Below are 22,489 nucleotides of genomic sequence, written 5' to 3'. Positions count from 1 at the left end.
ATAGGAGAGAGGACAGTCCTCCCAGGGTGGTGGAGGGCATCAGTGGTAAGCAAGGGGCCCCAGAGAAACATGGGGCCACCACCAGAGCCTCCAGGTTTTGAAATAGCAGGCAGAAGGGAGCTTTTAAAGGACACTCGCTGGTGAAGGTGCTTAGTGCCAGCCCATCCCGGGACTGTGTGCCCAGCTTCAGGCCTGGTGTCTAGTGTGGCTCAGGGCTCAGGAGCTATGAAACCTTGGTCAGGTCTCCTAACCTCTCATGTCTACAATGAGAGTAAACACCTCACAGGGTGGCTGGGAGGATGGCACAGGACAGTGTAAGCAGTGGCTGGTATATTCCAGATGCGTATCAGAATTGCCTTCTTGCCTCTCCTGACCTCTCATCCTTCAGGCCCCCACTCTAGGCTCCATGGGATCTGTCATCGGGTCCCATCTCTGCCAAATCACTCTCTGCTCCTCCCTTCTTGTGGCTCCTGCCCCTCCTCCTCGTCCCTCTCCTTCTGTCCACCTTGCTCACAGTTCTTGGAGCTCTTTTACAATACAAATCTGAACTGGTTGCTTCCTATTTCACACTCTTCTGTGCCCTGACACCCCTACCCCACCCTCAAGATGAAGTCCAGCTCCTTGGCCTGGCACTTGTGGCTTCCCAGGACCTGAGGGCTGCACTCTCCAGCCTTACCCTCTGTTGCAGCACGGGGCTGACACCTCTGGGCCTTCACTCTGGCTGTCACTGTTTTCCATACCCCATCTCTGCAGATGTACCTCCAACTCCTCCTTTCTGACCTCCAAGCCAGTCCAGATTAGGCACCCCCCACTTCTGTAGGTGCTGGGGCGCACACATGCGATCCCCATTTACCTCCTCCTGCAGACCATGAGCTGTCCAAGTCCCCATCACAAGGATAACCAGGATGGCTAGCCCTGGGAAAACCATCTTAATCTCCACCCTGCTGTGCCTCAAACCACACCTTTCCTAATGCATAGGCAGCACACATAGGGCATAGCTGGATATAAGTTTATTGTGGCACTGAATGTGAACAGGGACTGGTGTGGCCAGCACCGATGTGTGGTGGTGGTGGAGGGAGTGGGGGGAAATGGAGGGGGTAGGGCAGGGCCCAGGGAACCCCAGGCTCAGGCCAGGAATTGGGGTTGGGGTGACCTTTGCCAACCCTATCCAGAAATCTGGGGTGATGACTCAAGAACTGGCAATCCCTCTGGCTGGGCTGGATGAGGCAGCAGTGGATGGGAGGGGCTCACACATGGGAAAAGGCGTGGCTCTTGCAGAGGGGCTTGTCCTTCTTGGAGTAGAAAGTCTTTCCTTCCAGGTTGATCTGGCATATCTGAGGACAGCCAAGGTCAAGTCACATGTGGTTGGGGGTGGCAGGAGAGTCCCCGTCCCAACCTCTCAGGAATTCCAGAGGCAGGGGGTGGGAGGGAGGCTGGTAAAGAACATGGCACAGGGGTGAGACCCAAGTCCAGGGAGGGGGGCACTCACCGCACACACGAAGCAAGTGTCATGCCAGCTGAAGCCCAGCGCCTCCAGGAAGCGGTCCCCTGCGTCGATCTTGAAGTCACAGCCCCGGCATTTCGTGCCAAACATCTTCTCATAGTCTGAGGATGGAGGCAGAGAGGAAGGGGGCACTGAGTTCTGGCCTGCCCCACCCCCATCCCTTACCCGTGCCCCCCCTTCGCCACCCCCCTACCTCGCTCGCAGTAGGGTGCGCCTTCCTCCATGTAAAAGGCCCTGTTCCGAATGGGCGTCTTGCAGGCCGCGCAGGTAAAGCAGTGCACATGCCAGGTCATCTTTAGGGCATGCATGATCTCCTAGGAGGATGCTACAGTCACCAGGCAGCTCGGCCCCTCCTCTCCAGAGCTGGGGACACAGGAAGGCTGGCCTTGGGCCCTCTTCCTTCCTGTGGTAAATGTTACATCTGCACATACACCATTCTCACTCTGCCTCCGGCCCTGAGGTCTCCCGGTGGATGTCCACTATGTTTCTGAGATTTGCCGTGTCCAAATCTCAGCTCCTAACCTCTGTACCCCAAACCTGCCTCCCCGACAGCTGTCCCTATCTCAGTTGACAGCAACTCCATCCTTCCATCTGCTCAGGCCATATGCCCTGCTTTCTCTCATGCACCACATCGGATCTTCCAGGAACTCCTGCTGGGTCCGCCTTCAAGGTGCATCCAGATCTTGCCCACTTCTCACTTCCTATCTGACATGGGATGTGAACCTCAGGCACCCTGGCCTTGGTGATGCACAGTAACACTGACTTCTGAGCTCCTCCTTCTGCCCCTACAGACTGATACCAACCTGAGTGAGTCCACATTCCCCTCTGCTCGAATGACTCCCTGCCTTTCCCTCTGGCCTCTGTATCCTCTGAGCTCCCCACATGGCCTCTTGCCTATGGTTGATGCACCGGGCCCGCCAGTCTTGGGGCTTCACGCTGGCTGTCCCCTCTGCCTGGACTGCTCTACCCCAGGTATCTCCACGTCTCACCCCTCACTGCCTTCAAGTTTCTGCTTCAATATCCCTTTCTCCATGAGGCCCGTTCTGACAACACCAGTTAATACTTCCTAATCTGCCTTTCCTTTTTTTTTTAATTAAAAAAAATTTTTTTTAATGTTTATTTACTTTTGAAAAAGAGAGAGACCGAGCACGAGCAAGAGAGGGGCAGAGAGAGAGGGAGACACGGAATCCGAAGCAGACTCCAGGCTTCAAGCTGTCAGCACAGAGCCTGATGCTGGGCTTGAACTCACGAACTATGAAATCATGACCTGAGCTGAAGTCGGATGCTTAACCGACTTAAGCCACCCATGTGCCCCCAATCTGCCTTTCCAATGCCATGTTCCCAATACTTTTAACTCTGTTCTCGTTATCCCTGAACACTTTTACTAACACACCACCAAGTAATTTACTTATTGTGTCTACGGCTTATCATCTGCCTTTCCTCCCTTCTTCCTGCTCAAATGTAAAGTCCAGGAGGGAGCCAGTTGTGACTGTTCTATTAGTGGATATACTGTAACAGTGCCTGTCTCTGTGGGTGCTCATCAGCGAATATTTGCGAGTTAACCTGCACTACTGGAGTGGGAGGAAGCAGAGGCTCAGGGAGAGTCTGTGCTCTCACTGGCCTCGGCTGTCAATCCTGAGGACCCTTGGGCCAACCAGGGTCAGCAGCATTCAGATCTAGAGCAGGCAGAGGGCAGTGTGGGGCTTTGAGGGGGTCGGATCTGTGGCTCCAACCAGACCTTGCTTCTTAGCTGGGTAACTTGGCCAAATTACCTTCTCTTGACAGTTGGTTCCTTCCCTTGTGATCTGGGAACCTAATCCCAGCCTTGCAGGTTGTTGTAAGAATGCTCCTACAGGGGCGCCTGGGTGGCTCAGTCGGTTAAGTGTCTGACTTCGGCTCAGGTCATGATCTCGCGGTTTGTGAGTTCAAGCCCCGCGTCGGGCTCTGTGCTGACAGCTCAGAACCTGGAGCCTGTTTCAGATTCTGTGTCTCCCTCTCTCTCTCTCTGACCCTCCCCCCTTCATGCTCTGTCTCTCTATGTCTCAAAAACAAATAAACGTTAAAAAAAAAAAAAAAAAAGAATGCTCCTACATTTATGTTGGGGGTCCCAGACCCTGTGCCTGCCAAGGTGTCGTTGGGGGAGCACCTATTTCTGCCTGTAGGGATGGTGAAGACCAGTTTGTGCAGAAATGCCTGGAAGGGTCAGGTTGAAATCTAGGTGTTAAAGTGAAATCTGATTTTCAAATGGTGCCCACTAATTTATTATTATTTTTGTTGTTGTTTATTTATTTTTGAGAGAGTGTGTGAGAGTGTGAGCAGGGGAGGAGCAGGGGGAGAGGGTGGACACAGGATTCGAAACGGGCTCTGTGCTAGCAGCAGCGAGCCCAATGGAGGGCTTGAACTCACAAACTGTAAGATCATGACCTGAGCCAAAATTGGACACTCAACCAATTAAGCTACCCAGGCGCCCCTATTGCCCATTAATTTAAAAGGACAATGTAGACCAAGCAAGACATGTGGGCATCACCTAGCTCTCAGATGGCCTATCTGTGCCCTCTGCATCTATGTCACATCTCACATATACCTCACAACCATCCTGGCCAGGAAGTTACTGCCACCATTTTAGTGAGGCCCAGAGACAGTGACTTGCACCAGGTCACATAGTCAAGAGATGGTAGAAATGGGTTTCGTGCCCAAGTCTGGCTAGCTTCAAAGCTGGCTCTTCCCACTGTCTGGTGTTGCCTCTTTTCAAGGAGCGGACAAAGGGTCCAAGGGAAGGAACTTGGCTGCAAGCTGGCAGGACAGGGGGCTCGGGCAAGAGCATGGGCAGCCCAGAGCTGGGTCCAGTGGATGTGTGAGCAGGGAGGCAGATTTCTGCTGGTATTCAGAAGAACCTGTAAGTCAGTTACCAGTGTTTATTTTACGCCCTAGTTCCTAAATCTGTCTGCCTCTCCCATCCCCAATGCCCTGACCCAGGCCCCAGCAGCCTGTTCCCTTCCCTAGCTCTGTTTCCCCCTTCCCAGAGGAAGCTTGCTGCAGCACAGCTGACCTCATCAGCCCCAGCTCCAATCTCCTAACACGGCCCCCACTCACCTCTTCTGCCTCATCTCACACCCTTCCCAGGTGTTACCTTGTGATACAAGCTATTCCTTCTGCTTGGAGTGCTCTTTCCTGACCCTTCTTCAAGCTAATTCCTACTCATTTTTAAAGTTCAGCTTAGAGGCCACTTCCATCCATTCCTTCAACCATTTACTGACCACCTCCTGTACACAGAGACCAATCTAAAGCAAGAGCAAAACAGCCCTGGTCCCAGCCCATGGAGTTCACACCTGGGGCAAAAGGACTGGGAAGTAATGAGCAAACTGTGGGAGCCCTAGCCTGGTAGAAGGATTACGTCTCACGGGAGGTGTTCCTAAGGAAATGATATGAGTCCAAGATCAGAAGGAACAAGATAAAAAGGGTGCTAAACTAGTATTCCTGGTGGAGAGGACAGAATGTGCAAAGGCCCTGTGGTAAGGGAAACAGCACACTGGCAAAATGAAAGGGCCCACATGACTGGAGCACTGGAGAGGGGCTAGTGATGAGAGGTGAGCCTAAAGAGTATAGGTTTCCAAGGGCACCTATGTGATTCAGTTGGTTGAGCGTCTGACTCCTGGTTTTGGCTCAGGTCATGATCCCAGGGTCATGGGATCAAGCCCTGCATCAGGCGCCGTGCTGAGTATGGAGCCTGTTTAAGATTCTCTCTCTCCTTCTCTCTGCCTTTTCTCTGGTTCGTGCTCTTTCTCTCTCAAGAAAGAAAGAGAAAGAATGAAAGAACGAAAGAAAAGAGTATAGGATTCCAGATGCGGTCCCCAAACCAGGGTAGGCCCCATCTAATGTGTCACTCATGCTGTGCTGCTTCCCTCCACCTCCACTGAGACAATCTCCACTGAGACTGTCCTGTATTTCTCTCCTCGTGCTCCACGCTGATCTCCCAGGGCAGGCACAGTTCTGAGCTCTGGGTGCAGACAGGGCATGGAGCACCCAGCAGGTTGTGGAGGTAAGCTTCTTTCACCTTCCCCCCAGGGTGAGGTGGGGGCTTCCTAGAGTTTGTTAGGCCCTGAGTCCTTGTAAGAGGGGAAGCTAAGGGCCCCTGAGTTTCTGTGGAACATTAGCCTGAGCTGGGGCACGAGAGGGTTTGCCACCCAAGGCTTACTCCAGGACCTGGGAGCCAGCCAGGCCCTATTAGCCTTGGCTTCCCATCTGTGGCCTGGGTGATAACCCTGCCCACCCGGGAAGGGGGAGTGAGGTAGGACAAGAGTGCAGTGTAACACAGAGCAGTGATTGAACAGGAGGGCCTTGATTTGTAGATGCCCAGCTCAGGAAAGGTTCTGGGATCCAGCCCATTCTGTTAAAACAGTCTAATGGGGTGTGGCCTAGGCTGGCTGGGAAATGACTATGATCCTGGGCAAAACTCCCTCATCTAAAAGACGGGAATACCAAACTGACTTCCTATAGTACAATTGTGAAGCTGGATGCCTACACACTTTAAGTGCACCACAACACAAATTGGCATTACAGTGACAAAGACTGTGATCATATCCAATTCCCCCTTCCTGCCTACTGATGGAACCTCCATTTTTTGCTGGGCACATGACTGCCCCAAAGATACTATATTTCCCAGCCTCTCTTACAGCTCAGCAGGGTCATGTGACTGGGATTTGGCCAATGGGATGGAAGCACAAGGGTTGGGTGGCAGCATCTTCTAAAGATGGCTGCCACAAGACTTCCATTCCTTCTTCCCTTTCCAGCTTCCTGCTGGCTGAAACGTGGAAATTTTAGCTGAGGCTCAAGGGTCTTCTTGGACTGTTTAGTAAGCCTCTGCTGAGAATGGCCAAGGATCAAGATACAGAAGCCTAGATCTGTCTACTAGTCCCAGACTGCCCACCTCTGGACTTTCTTAAGTGGGAAATAAGCTGCCACTATTTTGAGTTTTCTACTGCTCATGCTCAAAGTAATCCTTACTAATATGAACATCACCACAGAGCTCTCTGGCCACATCTGGTACCTCTGCCTCTGTATCCAGAAATAAGGAGAGGCATGAATGTCAGGAAGAGCCCAAGCAGGGAGTCAACAGTGCCTGGGGCCACTCCAGCATAGCTCTCATGCTCTGTAACCTTGGGCAGTTTCTCCTCCTCTCTGGGTGTCAGTTTCCATACATATGCAACAGGAACCCCTTTAGCTTTCACCCTGCCTGCTCTGCCCCCTTTGCCTCTGACTGTACCCTTGGCTCCTGACATCCTCTGAGTCTTCCCATCCTAGTGTGAGCTCCTGTGGGCAGGGCCTGTTACTTCACAACGTGTCCTCAAGCATGGGTCACACTATCTGGCACACTGCCCACACTTAAGAGAATGAATGGGGGAAGGCAGATGGCCCATCACTCTTTGCTCATGACACACACTGACCAAAGTCCCAAGCCTGGCTCCTGTTGGCAGCTAGGTTGCCCTGCAGAAAATATGACCAGGCTCTACTGTGTGCTTAGCTTCAGTGGGAAGAACAGGATTTTTTAGTGTTTATTAACTTTGAAAGAGAGAGAGACAGAGAGAATCCCAAGCAGTTCCTACACTGTCAGTGCAGAGCCCGACGCAGGGCTCAAACCCATGAATCGTGAGATCATGCCTGAGCCAAAACCAAGAGTTGGACACTTAACTCACTGAGCCACCCAGGCACCCCAGGCTCTACTGTGTGCTTAGCTTCAGTGGGAAGAACAGGATTTTTTAGTGTTTATTAACTTTGAAAGAGAGAGAGACAGAGAGACTCCCAAGCAGTCCCTACACTGTCAGTGCAGAGCCCGACGCAGGGCTCAAACCCATGAATCGTGAGATCATGCCTGAGCCAAAACCAAGAGTTGGACACTTAACTCACTGAGCCACCCAGGCACCCCAGGATTTTTTAAATCAAGATTATTATTATTTTTTAAAATGTTTTTATTTATTCTTGAGAGAGAGAGAGCATGAGCAAGGGAAGGGCAGAGAGCCAGGGAGACAGAGGATCTGAAGCAGGGTTCTGTGCTGACAGCAGTGAGTCCAATGTGGGGCTGGAACTCACGAACTGTGAGATCACGACCCGAGCCGAAGTTGGACGCTCAACCGATTGAGCCACCCCGGAGCCCCGGAAAGAACAGGATTTTGAATCACAAATTTGTGTGTCTGCATTTCTGGCTTTGTCACTCCATAGTTCTATGCCCTTCAGACACATTGAGTTACCTGTCAGTTTCTGTCCTCTCATGCACTGACATGGCAGACACTGTGGATTGGCCTCCCCAAAGCCTGTCATGATACTCTTCCTTTTCCCCTTCCTTTTTTATGGGAGACAAAGGCTAAAATACTGAGTTTGCCAAAATCCCCCACAGCCCAGGTGCTCATAGGATAACAATTCCAAACACAGAGATGGAGATGCAAGTTTCTGGTTTTCCTTCCAGAGTCAAAAAGCAAAACCTTGTTAAAATAATGCCATTTGGCCCTTCCCTCTCCTTCCTGCCTGAATATACAAGAATATCAGGCCTGGGGCTTGAGTCGTCATCTGGTAACCATGATATGATAGGCTTGGGGACAAGGGTCCACATGCTAAGGATTTCCGAGCCAAAGGCAGGAAAAGACTAAAGGCATCCTTAAGCTGCTGTTTCAGCTCTGGAATTCTTTTTATTTATTTTTATTTTTTTATTTTTAAAATTCTTTAATCTTTATTCACTTTTGAGAGACAGAACATGAGTGGGGGAGGGGCAGAGAGAGAGGGGGGACACAGAATCCAAAGCAGGCTCCAGGCTCTGAGCTGTCAGCACAGACCCTGATACGGGGCTCGAACCCACGACCCCTAAGATCATGACCTGAGCCAGAGTCGGACGCTCAACTGACCTAGCTACCCAGGTGCCCCTCTGGAATTCTTTTTAAATGTTTATTTTTTTTATTTTTGAGAGACAGACTGAAAGCAGAGGAGAGGCAGAGAGAGAGGGAAAGAGCGAGAATCCCAAGCAGGCTCCACGCTGATGGCAGAGTCTGATATGGGGCTTGAACTCACGAACCGTGAGATCATGACCTGAGAAGAAGCCGGACGCTTAACCAACTGAGCCACCCAGCCGCCCCAACTCTGGAATTCTTATAGCTGAAGTAAATAACCGCTTCTGTTTAAATCTCTGCAGTAGGGTTTAGTTATTGTAGCTGAATGCAATCCCACGGACACAGCCAGCATCTCTTATTTTGGCCTCATCAGCACCTACCTTCTTTCTTTGGGTAATGTCATCTTGTTTTATTTCAGGGAACCAATCCTCCCTCACTCAGTCTATGGTTCAGGTAGGGCTGCCTGACCCCTGCTTCAGTGGGTGTCACCTGGGCTTGGCTAATCCGAGTCCTAGGGATTGGTCCAGAGATGGGCATGTGACACAAGCTATTCCAGTGAGCATCAGCACCGGGCCCCTTGGCGCATCAGCTTGCACGGAGGTGCAAGCTTCTCTTTGCAGTGCTAAGCTGGGGAGATGTAACCCTGGCACCACTGTGGCACCATCTTTGCCACCTTCTTGGGAAAAGTACGCGGGCAACGAAGCCAACGCAGACAAAAACAGACTCAAGTAGTGGAAAAAGTCCTGATGACCCCGAGACCTGCAGTCAGCAGGGCCTGAAGTTGGTGCCCCTTGGGCGTTCTGATTATTTGAGCTGATACACATATCCCTCGCTTTTCGAATGTCAATGTTACACCACCTCACTTTTATGAGAGACCCACCAACTGAAAGGAATCCGATAAGGAATATTGCTTTTAGGAAGAAAGGCGAAAAGTGAAAACAGCGTTCAGCGTTTTGTTTCGTAGTGAGCCATTACTGAGGCAGCACACACCCTGTACCCTGAGCAGCAAGCGGCCCCGCCCAGCTCCTTCCCTGGAAACCACACTCAGAATCTCAGCATCAAGCAGCCACAGTTCTGAACTGTGTCTATGAGCATCTGTGCTTTATCTCAATTTACTTCGTGCATCTGTTAGCAAGATGTGTCCTAAGGTACCAGAAAAGCCTACAAGAGGTTATTTTTTGGGTCTGGGAATGCTCAAGTTTTTTTCCCATATAAATGAGCAGTACTTCCTTCTTCACTTTATGCCATTTTGGCTTGGGAAAGTTTTCATAGGAACACTCTACTTTCAGAGAACCGGGGAAACCTGTACACTCTTTCTTGCTTGAGCCCCTCTGAGCAGGATTTTGGTCACTTGTTAAGAGGATCCTGGCTAACACAAAATGAGGCCAATGTAGCAGCCTGTTTATGAAGCTGCTAAGGATCCAAAGGGCTCATGACAGGAGAGCCTCTAGGCCTAAGAGTTGCTCAATAGTACTCCTCAATGCTGACAGGGTCAGATTCACCCTCCCACCCACCTGCCAGCCCTACTCACGCCTGTGATCTTCTTCTTGCACTTGGCACAGCTGGGTGCATAGCGCACATCATAGCAGGGGGGGCAGAAGATGGCACCCTTCTCCTCAAAGAAGCCGCCCTCTTCCAGGACCTTCCCACACTGGCTGCACACAAATTCCTCAGGGTGGTATGCATGGCCCAGTGCCACCAGGTAGCGGCCCCTAAGAGGGAGGCGAGGGCAGTAAGTGGGAGTGTATGCAGAAGAGGTGGGAGGTCCTGGCCAGAGCCCAAGTGGCTTTAGTGAACACCTGTTCTGAAGCCTGGAAGGGAAACCCTTTCTCCCAATTTTCCAAATAAAGGAGAAACAGGCTTGGGAGGTGACCCAAGTGATGACACAGTGATGAAACTGTGCTGCTTTGATGACAAGAGATGGGGACAGAGGCAGTGTTGGAATAAGGAGGATTACATTGGGTGGGGGCTGCTGACTTGGGCCTAATAAGACAAACCAAAGGAGTTGGTGCCCTGGGGATGGGAGGCCCAGAGTGCCCATCAGCTCCGAAGACCAGTAGGTACCTGAGCTGACCCTGGTGCCCACCCTGTCCCACTTGCCTAGTCCATCTGGCCTGGAGAAGGGCCTGCAGGTCCCAAATAAATGAGGGTGTCTGAAGAAGGGGATTCTCTGCAGAGCCTGAGAGCTGACAGGAGTTGAGAGCAGTGCAAGACCAGGGCTGAGAACTACCAAGATTCTAGAAGCCAGCATACTGACTCTGGGGGGCTGTGTGACCTTGCTGGGCCCCAGGGAACAGTGCAAGGAGAGAGAGGCCTCTGGCCTGTCTACTCTGAAAGCAGAGATTTGGCAGAGACCAAGTGAGAAGGAAGGAGAGGCAGAGGAGCTGGGAGGGGCAGGCCCTTCCCTGCCCAGACAGCAGCCTTTCTAGGGGTGCTGCTTGAATGTATTGTTGGTACTTCCTCCATTTCAGCAGGGCAAACACTGATAGAGGCTGATGCAGGGTGGGGTGGGGGAAGTAATGCAGGATGCAGAATCTGAGGACCTAGGCCAGGTCCCTGCCCCCACTGCAACTGGGAACTGAATCCTTATCCTCCCACAGTGACAGCTGAGATGAGTGGGGAGGCAGACGGGGGAGCAGAGGTCGGAAAGATGCCAGGGCCAGGCTTTAGGACAGGAAAGGCCAGGATAGGAAAGGAACCGGGCCACCCACCGGATGACCTTGTGGCACTGGTGGCACACGGGAGTCTTGCCATTGCTGCCACCACCTGCTCCTGTGCCTCCTCCAGTGGCTGCTTGCACGATGGAGGTGCGGTTCTGCAGAGGTGTGGGTGTGGCTGGCTGGCTGTGCCGGGTCAACACCGTGCTGGTCTTGTCCGGGGCGTAGCGCTCAGCAAATGCAGGGTCCACAGCCCAGGGTGGGCGGCTAGTGGGGCTGGGGGTGGTAGGGCCTGCCAGGGCCAAGGAAAGTGGCTCCAGGGGGTTGCCCAGGGACCCCAAGTGTCAGAGGGTCAAGCCAGGGGCAACTTGGAGCACCCCCCCCCCCAACCCTGCATGCCCCTGGAGGCTACCCACCCTTCCCAAGACCCAAGCCCACTCTCTCTCACCAGGCCAGGGTTCCTGGGGTGTAGCTGAGGCTGGGGCTGGGGCTTCTGTCCTGGGCACCTGGCTGCAAGATCTGCCATTCAAGGCCCTGTATGGCTGGAGCTCCTGGCACGGCCCCACCCCCCAACCTTGGTCTTCCTGGCCCCATGGGAGATGACTGGGTACATGAGAGTTGCTGGGCTGAACTCCAGGTCCCACTGGGATAGGTATGTGTAGGGCAGCTTCTCCTAGCCAGGTTCTAGCCATCAGGTCTGTTGTGTGGAACTGGGAGGTGGAGAAGGGCTCTCCCTTCTGAGGCAGCTCTTGGGGCTTCCTCATTCCAGAGATCTAGCTCTGATGGCAGGTACTACCCCTCACTGAGACCCAGACTGGCATGGCCCACACTGGGTTTGAACACCTAACACCCCCACACCCAAAACAAGCCCACAAAGATAGAAGACAAAGGCGGAGAAAGCAGGGCTGAGAATGTTTATTTCCATGCCTAAGCCAGCACAGACCTGGCAGATAGCAGTACCATAGGGCAAAGAGGGAAGGCAGTGTCAGACAGAGCCAGGCTCTCTGCCAGGCCAGCAGGAGGCTCAGTCCAGGGGCAGGAAAGGAGTGGGTAGGCAGAAGCTGCAGCAACCAAGGGGGGTGCCCTTGGTGGGAGGAACAGAAGAGAGAGGCAGAGAGGGCAGCCGGCCGGTGAGGGCCAAGCTACGACTGCACGTTGAGCACGTGGGCAGAGCGCTGGTGGTGCCAGTCCCGGAGGCGGGTGTAGCGTGGGCTCTGCAGCTCCAGGACATACTTTTCCCTGGGGGGGCAGAGAGAGAAGAAGGAGGAAGTAGAAGGAAGGAGGTGAAAGGGAGGAAGGGAGGGAGGATGGAAAGGAGGAAGGAAGGAAGGGAGGAAGGAAGGAGGGAGGGAGGGAGGCAGGGAGAAAGGAAGGAAGGAAGGGAGGAATGAAGGAAAGAAGAAAGGAAAATGGAGAGCCCTGGTTGTGGACCCTCAGAAGCAGACATAGGGCAGTGGCTGGAATGGAAGAGACAAGAGGTAAGAAAGAGGGGCTACTGCCCATCCTTTTACCTTGATTTCTTCAGGTGTTCCTCATCCGGGTCTTGCACTGAGAGGGCAGAGGCAGGCATTGACCAAGGGAAGACAGAAGGCCACCCCAGCCCTGAGCCCTGGCAGAAGGTCACAGGGCACCAGAGCAGGCTCCATTTGAGCCCAGGCCTAGGCTAGGGGCCAGCAGGAGAGTCCGCCCTGCCCTGGGCTGGCACTTACTGAACTCGGTGCCCGTGAGGTGGGCAAGGATGCGGAAGGAACGGGACTGGCCTGTCCCGGGCCGAGGCCGCCAGTCCTCTGTGTCCTCCATCAGCCGCTGCTTGCTGGCATCTGGAACCAGCGGCCGGAGCGGCTGTCTGTGGGGAGGGCGTGGCTCAGAACTTCATGCTGGGGGTGGGTAGTGGGGGCAGCCCCTCCCAGCATTGGTGCATGTGGGCTATGGTGCTTAGGAGAGTGGAGGAGGGCAAGGCCAGGGCCCTGCTAGGTGAGGGGTGGGGAGGGTAGCTACGTGAGAGGAAAGGAGGGCAGCTAGGGTAGGGAGGGACCACCGCCCAGAATGCCAGAAGGAAGGAAGAAAGGAACAGGCAGAGGGGGCTCACTGACTTGTCAGGGGTCTGCACCTGTGAAGGAAATAGACAGATGGACAGATAAAGGGACAAAGGGACAGACACAAGGAAGAAGAAAAATGGCAAGGGGTCAGAGTAGCCAGGGGCAAGGCTGTACTGAGTGTCTGGGGCTCAGTTGGCCCGACACCACACCCCAATCCCAGGCCACCAGTGGGGGGGGGCCCTGCCTAGTTCAGAGCCTCCAAGAGGGCAGACCCTGGGCAGGAGCCACACCCTCAGAGGGGCCCTGTATCTACAGCCCCCGCCCCGGCCGCCAGGGGTCACTGCCGCACGGATCTGCCTCATGGTTCCAGCCGGGCTGAGGCGCAACGCAGACTGAGCAGCAGCGCGGGCAGCGGGCTTGGGGCCTTGGACAGATGGCGTGGGCGTGAGAGGTTGGTGGGCAGGACCGACGTACCCATTCTGCTGCAGGGCGCTGTCAGCGGGCGGGGGCGCCCCAAAGGGCCGGGCCGTCTTGTTGAGGGAGGCGCTGGGTGCAAAGGTGTACCGCGGGGGGTCCGCGGCAGGGGCCAGGGCCTGAGCGGAGACAGAGCCGGGCAGGGCGGGCAGGGAAGACGCTGGGCAGGGGGAACGCTCAGCCGGAGGTGAATGCCCCCCTGGCGTGTCGTGGAGAGGACAGCGGTGCTCCAGCCCCACCCCCACACATCTGGACAGAGGCCTAGGGGAGGTGGGGGGGGGTGCTCAGGTTTCAAGGGGCCCATTTGGGAGGAATGATCTCAGCCCACGCAGGCCAAAGGGCAGACGAGTACGGCTTGTAGCACAGGCCAGCGGAAGGCAGCGGACAGATAGGCAGTCATGCATGGTGCCCAGACCGTGCGGCAGCTCCCGGACCAACTCCCAGTCTCCCAGACTCTCCCAGCTCTGGCCCCATCCTCTACTCCAGGCCAGGGATGGAAGTATCAAGGCTCCTAGTTGCCGGGGAGGGCAGGTCAGCCCAATAGTCCACTCCTACCCCTCCAACCACCCAGATGTCTCGCTCACATGTCCCACGTCCGTTGCCTACCTTCTGCGGTTTGCTCTGAGCCGGCTGGGCCCTGGAGGAGAAAGGGAAGGGGTGATAGGAGGCCAGGCCTGAGGGTGCCCCCATCCACTAGACAGGCCAGGGCCCTTGTACCTGCTGAGACCCAGGCTGAGGCGCTCCCCACAGGCACGAATCTTGTTCTGGGCTTCAATGTGTGTGAGGCCCCCCGCATTCTCACCATCGATGCTCAGCACCCAGTCACCCACAGCCACGCCTGCCTGTGAAGCTTTGCCTCCAGGAGTCAGCTGCAGACAGATGGAAGGTCATGGAGGCCCAAGCCTCTGCAGACCAAACTGAAGCCAACATTAGTCAACTCTGCTTAAGCTGCCCCACTTCTAGAACCTGGAGGCCTTTTCATTCAACATATTTCTGGGCAGCTGCTGAATACTAAAACAATCTGGGAGGGGTGGAGTTCATCTGAACCTCACAATCACCCCAATCACTGTTTATTTAGTTGTTTGTTCACCTCCATGACCCTCCTCCCCGCAGCCCAGAAACTGCTATGATGTCAACAAGCAGCCACCTTCAGGTTAAACCCCAAGCTTCTCAACTTCAACCACAGCCCTTGAACCCCCTGCTGGCCTCCTGCCTGGGCTATTTCACCCACCCTCTGGCTTGTGCATATGGTGAGCTCCTCTGTGATGCTGAGAGGTGCTCTCACTGACCTCTTACAATCCCAGCACCCTGTCCTGCAGCCATCTGCAGGGATCTGCCAGGACCCTTTGAGAGCCAGGAACAGGCCCCCATCATCTCCAGGTACCCCATGAAGTGCTTGAAAGGGGCCCAAGGTGTCAGCTAGGGCTGTAAAAGAGTGTCACCCCCAAGCCTTCAATTGCCACATCACCCTCTTCCCTAATCCTTTGGGCTCTGCCTTGGGAATCTCTGGTTCCTGTGGCAAATAAGGTAATAGTGGCTGGCAGTAATGGTCACCACTAGCATGAACTGAGCCTGCCAGGAAGGACTTCTGGGAAGTGGTGGGCCTTGATGAAAGGACAACAGGATGTGTTGCCCAGGGGGTGAGAGAGTCTACTTAATGATGGCCTTGAATGCTGGGGCGGGGAAGGAACCAGGACTTGGCCTTGAGGTTAGGAGGGGCCATCAGCAGTTTGAAAGCTCCAGTGGGGTATTTCCCAGACCCCTGATAGAGGTAACCCTGACAAATCCCACTGGACCCTACTGGCCCTCTAGCCCGGAGGCAGCGACCCAGACAGGGGTGGGACAGCTGTTCATGGGTTTAAGCCCACAGGGTTGCCCAGGTTTCTGGCAAGAAGCCTGGCATTAAGTAGACTTTTATGGGGGAAGTGCTGGAAGGCAAATTCACACTTCATAGGTCGGGGGTGGGGGGGTGGGTAGAACTGTGAGGTACTGGCTATCCGTGGCCCCAGGAGGCTCCTTAGTGGGCTGAAGCACAGACTGAGTTGAGGCAGGGAGAGGGGAGGTAGGAGGTTCCAGAGAGATCTCCAGAAGGCAGAGAGACCAGATGCAGAGACTGACAGCAAGACTGACTAGGGCAAGAAGAGAGAGCTGGCTCTATTGCATGCTTGGGAGGTTATAAGGGCAAGACAGCTGGGTGCCTCCTTCTTCATCTGCTACATGGTAACAAAAGCAGCTTACATTTATTGAGCACCTAGTACTGTCACATACTAACAGTGAATCTTCTAACAACCTGTGGAGTGGAGTCTCAAATTATATGCATTTTACACATGAGAAAAAAGACAGGTTATGTAACTTGCCTCAAGCTGCTCAGTTAGTCAAGAGGCAGGACCAGGTCTGACGCTGACCTTAAGGCTCCACTACTAGGCTACCTCTGCTGGGTGTTGGGACCCAACTCAGAGGTCAGCCCACCTAGAACAACTTGCTACTCTCTGGCTGGGTCTGGGGCCTAGATCTCTCTTGCTTTCAGTTCAATCCAACAACCCCTTATAATGAGCATAGAAAAGGGACACCCTTGAAAGGAAGTGACTTACTCAAGGTCATGGTGAGTCAATAGAAGGGAAACCTGGTCCAGCCACTCCCTACCCACACATGCTGACTCCTGGGAGGTGTGGGCTGAGCCTGAGGTAGATAGAGGTCTTGGGGGTGGGCAGGAGCAGCTGGCGTTCAGGGAGGGGTGGGGAATTGAGGGGTGGGAATTTCCTTTCCTGATTGAGGAGGATAGGAAGCACAAGAGGGATAGAGCAGTGATCAGAGAGGTGGAGAGAGAAGCAGGAGAAAACCCTGGGAGTGGGGTGGGGTGGGGTGGCTAGAGAAGCAGGGAGGTCTGAGGATTCAAGGAGGGGAAAAGCCAGAGGGCTGGACACTGCAAGGGGTGAGGGTGAGTCAGCCTGAGGGCTCCAATGAGCGGCCCAACCCCCAAGTCTCAGACATTACCTCATCTCCCAGGCCTGGGCCCACAGCCAGCCCTAGCCCCTCCCTCCTCCCTGGGGTCAGGGGGGAGGGAGGGGCTGGCCTACCTCAGAAAAGACCACCCTACCCCACCACCCATCAGGGCCCAGGTCCAACTCCAGGGCTGGGCTCAGCTTGTGGCCCCACCCACAGCTGGGGCTGCTGACAAGGAACCTCAGGCCGAGAGTGCCCCCAACAGGCCACATCTTAAAGTCCATCCCTCAGGCTACTATGTTGCCCATCTCCACCAATGAAGAAACTGAGTCTCAGAGTCCAGCCTATGGCTCCCCAGCCACAGTGGTCAGCACTTTCCCAGAAAGGGAGATGTAGAATACGTTTTCAGGGCTGGCAAGAGTTGAAGATTGCGTAGAGGTGGGTTTGTGTAGTTGGGGGACCACTGCCGTAAGCTACCCAGGGGCAGGGCAGTTTCCAGGAGAACCCCATGGAAAGGTCCCTGGAAAGAACAGTGACCGCCTGCCTGCCCTGGCCACCAAGCCAACTCCCATAGACAAACTTGGTCTTGGGGCCCTTCTCAGGCTGTGCAGTGCCTAGACAACCTTCTGGCCCCCACCACACTATGCTTGCCTTGGGCTTCCTGCCAACAGTTGCCTGCCCACTGGGCTCATGGGTGGGCCTCTCTGGACAGGCGATGTGGGGGCAGGAAGTCCCTACCCCCTCCTGACCCTCAGGCCACAGACACCAGCCCAAAGGCTGGCCTCATTCTCTCTGGGCACCCTCTTTGTGTCCCACAACTGACCCTACAGTTGGAGCCATGGCCTCATGGTCACCCACTGAGGGGTCCACCGATGGCATTTAGGGGTTCAGGCCTCAGCCAGCCTTTTTCACCTCTGCAGACTCCAGCCACCAGCTGGCCATCCCAGCGTGGGGCTGCATTCTTGGGCTTATAAGGCAATACCCCTGCCACAGGGAGGAGCCAGCCCCTCAGCTCCGCCCCTCATAGGGAAGGCCCTCAGGAGCTGAAGTTAGAACCCTAGAGCCCCATTCCACACCCTTGCTTCGGGTCAGAGGCCACTGCATCCTGAATAGGACCAGGGGATGAAGATAGAGAACCTCACAGAGGCTGGAGAGTGTCCTCCTCCCCACCAAACTGCAGACCATCCCAGTGCCTGAATTCAAATCCTTGCTTGCCAAGGAATCACTGAAAGGGCCCCTCCACCTCTCTGAGCCCTGAGTTGCATCATTTGGAAAAACAGGGTGACAACTGCTATTTCCCAGGTGGCAATGAGGTTGAAGTGAGATCCTGCAGTCAAGAGTGCTCTTCCTGAAGCCTGGCTCCAAGCACTGCTCCCTCAAGCAGGTTAGATACTTCCTGGAGTCCTCAGGTTCCCCTGCTCCAGAATGGGCATCCCCCAGGGGCCTCAGATTTGGCCCCAGTAGCTTTGTGGAATGGCATCAAGTACAAGACAGTGCTGGGGAACTGTGGGTGCTCCTCTCCCAGTACCCACCTGGTTGAGAGCCTTTGTGGTGGGTGCCCACCACATCTCTGGACCTAGATACCTCCTGCCCTACTGGACCTGGCTCACTCCTGCTCAGATTCTTCCCATCACCCACCACAGACTTGACACCCAAAGACCCCTGGGAATAGCACCTCCCACAACCTTGGCTCACCCGGGAGATGGAGAGGGGCACATTGAAGTCCTTGCCCCCCTGCAGCCGAAAGCCCCAAGGTGCAGGCCCCTCCAGCACCACCTTGAAGGAATCCATGGTGCCTGCTCCTGGGAGGAAAGAAAAGGTGAGTGGACAGCATGGTGGGTGTTCAGGCAGGCCCAGCTCTGGATACCAACCTTGGACTGGTGCCAGGAAGGCACGAGCAGCCTCTGAACACACCCAGGGCACCAGCAGGCATACATCTTGTCAGGTGTGGCTGGCAGACCTCACTTTGCAGAGGCAGGGGCAATCCCCCTCCCCCAGGGACTGGATGATGAGGGGGTCCCGTCACTCAGTCTTGAGGTTCTTTTCATTCAGGAGTGGGCCGCAGAGCTAATTTGACATGGACTCCCCCCAAGCCAGCCTTAACCCTCGGACCGAAGGGTGAGTCAGGGGCCGGCGCTCCTCTCCCCCGCCCCCAGGTCCCGACAGGCAGGCCTCGCAGAAGCCTGCTCGGACTATATAAGGCGTGTAAGCTGACACTGTGCGGAGCCAGCGGAGGGAGCACACGGGGGCTCGGGACGCGAGGGGGAGGGGTGGGGAAGGAGGCTGCTGGAGCGGGTCCTGGCCATTCCCAGACGGGTCGAGGCTGATGAGGACTCCCAGGCGCTGGGGGCGGCACAGAGGGGCCGTGGCCCCTATGGAAATCAGAGAAGTCTAGGACCCCAAAGCGTGGCCAGGTAGGGGGCTCATCCTGGAGTCCAATGGGGGTAGTGCCTCCCGCACAGGCCTACTACCATCCCGACATGACTCAGTTTCCCCTGTCCCCCACCCGGGCCCAAAGCATTGGCAGAGTCTCGGGCGCAGGAAGCAGCGCAGGCGCCAATCCGCCCTGCCGCAGCCGGCTTCGCCGCAGGAAGGCGGGGGCGGGGGCGGAGGCAGGGGCCCAGGCCCGCAAGAGGAAGCGCAACACTGGCCCCGACCCCAGCGCCCTCCGTGGTCCCCAGCAGGCTCCTGCCCTCAGCTTGGCCCAGCCCGAGACGCCCGCGCGGTCGCCAGTACCTGCTCGGCCCCGCCGAGGCGCTGCTCGGTGGCTAGCCCCACAGAACCGCGTTGGGATCGGCCACCCGTGTTCTGACCCCGCCCCCACGGCCGCAGTCCGCTTTGAGCTCGCGGAAGGGGGCGGAGCCACAGGTCACGCCCCGTCAAAGCCACGCCTGCAAGCGGCTTCTCTACGACTGGGAAGCCCCACCCAATCCTTCCGCCCCGCCCAATCGCGAAGTCCCGTTTTACTTTGAGCTGGAAGGCCTGTGGCTTCCCGCGATCCCTTGATGGGGCGGAGTCTGGGCAGAGCCTGGGCGGAGCCTGGGCGGGGTCTGGTCTACAGGTCGCCTAGTCCAGGGACCAGCTGGCAGCTCGAGCAGACCCATGCGCCTCCCTCTGGCCGAGCCGAAAGAAAGCGGCCTTCGGTACCAAACAGACCTGGACATCCTGAATCTCAGTTTCCTACTCAGAAAAATGGACAATAATACTCGCCTTGCAGGCCCATCTTGAGGATAGGCGTTGTTCCGCGGAAGGTGCAAGCCATCAGCGGCTCCAGAATTTCTAAACCGGAAGGACTTGCGGGTGTGGAGCACATGGAGGTGGGTTCAGATGATATGGGGACAGGGGATCTTGAAGCTAGGTTTGTAGAACCCTCTACAGAAGGCTGAAGATAATGGCAGGAGCGGACAGAGTTGAAGGGAGCCCCTGGCTTGGCTCTGAGCCTGACCTGTGGGCCTTTCCATTCCCTGACCCCAGGCAGTCAACAGCCCTCTGCCCTGAGACAACCCCACACTGATGAAATGGGCTTTTGCCTGGTACCCCACTCCAGAGCGGTCAGCGCCTGTGGTGGGGGTGTAACAGGGTGACTCTAGCGGGGGTGGCAGAGTCCCCACTTTGTCCCCATGGGTCATCCCAGGCAGCCAGCGCAGGTGGCAGGGGAAATTGAGAGCCAGAGTGTGTGGGTAAGTGAATAGGCGTCCACCCCTTAGCTCATTCTAGGGCATGGCTGCTGCTGTTCTCCCCCTCTGCCATCATCACATTTCCCTCTTCTGCATCATTCCCCTCACTGAACAAACTATTGTAAGAGTTATCTTTAAAGAAATCCTTTTTTGACCCCATCTCCCCTCCAACTATTGCTCTTTTGTTCTATTCCCCTTGGGAATAGAATTTCTCACAGGAGTTATCTATAGCCTTGTCTGCACTTGCTTTCCTCCTGTTCTTGCTTTCCTTCTGCTCTTTCTTTTTTAAATGTTTATTTATTTACTTTGAGAAATAGAGAGATAGAGAGCAAGTGGGGGAGGGGCAGATAGAGGGAAACAGAGAATCCTAAGCTGACTCCAATCTGTCAGCGCAGAACCTGATGTGGGGCTCAAACTTACAAATTGCAAGACCGTGACCTGAGCTGAAACCAAGAGTCAGACGCTTAACTGGCTGAGCCACCTCCTGCTCTTTCTTGAACTCACTTCAGTCAGACCATTGTTTCCACCAGTCCTCTAAACTGATTCCCTCTTCTCAGGGTCTCCAATGACCTCCACATCATCATGTCAATGGTGATTTCTCAGCCTTCCTCTTACCCTGCCAGGGAGCAGCACTGGTCCAGGTGCCTTCCCTCTTTCCCCTGGCTTTGTGCCTCCTCCTGCCCCACTGGCTGTTCCTTCTCCACTTCCTTTGGTGGCTTCTTATCTGCCTCCCAACATGGCCATAATATGTTTTCTGGCTACATTCATTCTCTGGGACCCCATCTTGTCCTGTGACTATCAATAACACCTATATGCCAAGGACTCCCAAGTTATATGTCCAGCCCTGACATCACCCCAAGAACTCCAGGCTCTAATATCCAACACCACACTCAATCTCTGTTTGGAGGTTTACTAGATATCTCAACTCATCATATCCCAATTTGAACTTGTGATTTTCTGCCTAACTTTTTCCTCACCTTAGTAAATGGCATCACAGTTCATCCACCTGATCCAGTAAAAATATGGCATTATCCTTCCTTTCTGTTATACCACAGACTCTGCAAATTCCACCTTCAGAATATGTTCCATATCTGGTCACTGCTGCCAGTGTTGTCCTAGCCACTCATCTTGTGCCTGGACATCTTAACAGTCTAACAGATCTTCCTGCTTCCATGCTTACCTACTCCAGAGTCTCCGTGCAGCAGCCAAGGTGATATTTTAAGCAGAAATCACATCACATCATCCTCAGCTTTTAGCATTCCATTAGGTTCTTGTTGCACTTGAAATAACACTAAGGCCCTTAACATGTACATCACATTAATAAGCTCAATCTACCTCTCACCACTCTCCTCCTTGCTCACTCTGCTCCAAGCATGCTGGCCTCCTTACTGTTCCTCCAACACATCAAGCATATTCCTGCCTCAGGGGTTTTGCACTTGTAGCTCCTTCTGCTTGGAACAGTTTCCCCTGATATCTAAACGACCAGCTCTCTCACTTTGTTCAGGTCTCTGCTCAGCTGCTGCCACCTCCAAAGGGCCTTCCCTGATCACCCTATCTAAACAATAGCCTCCTAATGCCTCACTCGCATCAGGCACTTAGTCCCTTACCCTGCTTTATTTTTCCCCATAGTACTTACCACCATCTCACATTATATTAGGTGCTTGTTTCTTCATTGCCCTTTGTCCCCATTAGAATGTCAGTCCCATTAGAGCAGGGACTTGTCTGTCCTGTCCACCATTGCCCCAGTGTCTGTACACAGTAGATGTGAATGAACAGATGAAAGAAGGATTGAGAAAGTGAAACAGCAAATGAGTAAAGAAACAAGCGGCAGCCTGGGGGTCCTGGCAGTCCTCTAGCAGAGGACTCCAGGGTCCTATTCCTTAGATTGTGCAAGGCTCAGACCTGGATGATGCCACCAGTGTTCCCTGCATAGGCAGCCCAAGGGAAGGAACAGGCCTCAGGCTAGGACACAGTGCCCCCTAGTGTCTGGGACACCTGCAGTTCCGGGGTGAGGCCCTAGAATCCTGGAGATCTGCAAAGACATTCTCTTTCATAGACCATTTGGGACCTCACAAAATTTTTTTTGCCATAAAGCAAAGAGGCTTGGATTTGTAATGAAAAGCATGCCAGAACAGAGATCCAGAGTTCTGGGTTCCAGTTCTGGCCATCACCCTAATACTTTGAGCAACCTCCAGTGTGTCCTGGGATTTGCTGAGCTGCCAAGGGCTGGCTTGTCACCATGGGGTGAAGGGGTCTCTGCTGTAGCCAGAGTGACTGGGGATCCCCCTGGCCTTAGCTTGCCCTATGGTCAGCAACCTGA

The 22,489-nt window shown here is 54.6% G+C and overlaps 1 protein-coding gene across 5 annotated transcripts; it reads right to left on the bottom strand.

Moving 5' to 3' along the window:
* Nucleotides 1–971: 971 nt before the first annotated feature.
* Nucleotides 972–19,426, bottom strand: PDLIM7 (PDZ and LIM domain 7). 5 transcript variants are annotated; one of them, XM_042991496.1, is made up of 13 exons: nt 19,229–19,412; nt 18,188–18,294; nt 14,267–14,418; nt 14,156–14,186; nt 13,130–13,146; nt 12,746–12,882; nt 12,548–12,584; nt 11,485–11,555; nt 11,091–11,328; nt 9,911–10,091; nt 1,698–1,818; nt 1,490–1,605; nt 972–1,334 (listed from the first exon to the last, which is right to left on the bottom strand). In XM_042991496.1, the coding sequence occupies exons 2-13, from the start codon at nt 18,281–18,283 to the stop codon at nt 1,248–1,250; spliced, it is 1,284 nt and encodes a 427-aa protein (XP_042847430.1). In that variant the 5' UTR covers nt 18,284–18,294; nt 19,229–19,412; the 3' UTR covers nt 972–1,247. The 5 variants fall into 5 exon arrangements, with proteins under 5 accessions (XP_042847430.1, XP_042847424.1, XP_042847434.1 ...); XM_042991490.1 differs by lacking the exon at nt 13,130–13,146 and adding an exon at nt 13,550–13,668 and having other exon boundaries at nt 19,229–19,408; XM_042991500.1 differs by having other exon boundaries at nt 11,485–11,546; nt 19,229–19,407.
* Between the last annotated feature and the right edge of the window lie 3,063 nt (nt 19,427–22,489).

Source organism: Panthera tigris, chromosome A1 (assembly GCF_018350195.1).
Source record: "Panthera tigris isolate Pti1 chromosome A1, P.tigris_Pti1_mat1.1, whole genome shotgun sequence".
NCBI lineage: Eukaryota > Metazoa > Chordata > Mammalia > Carnivora > Felidae > Panthera > Panthera tigris.
The sequence above is the reverse complement of the archived record's forward strand: the minus strand, read 5'-3'. Positions and strand labels throughout refer to the sequence as shown.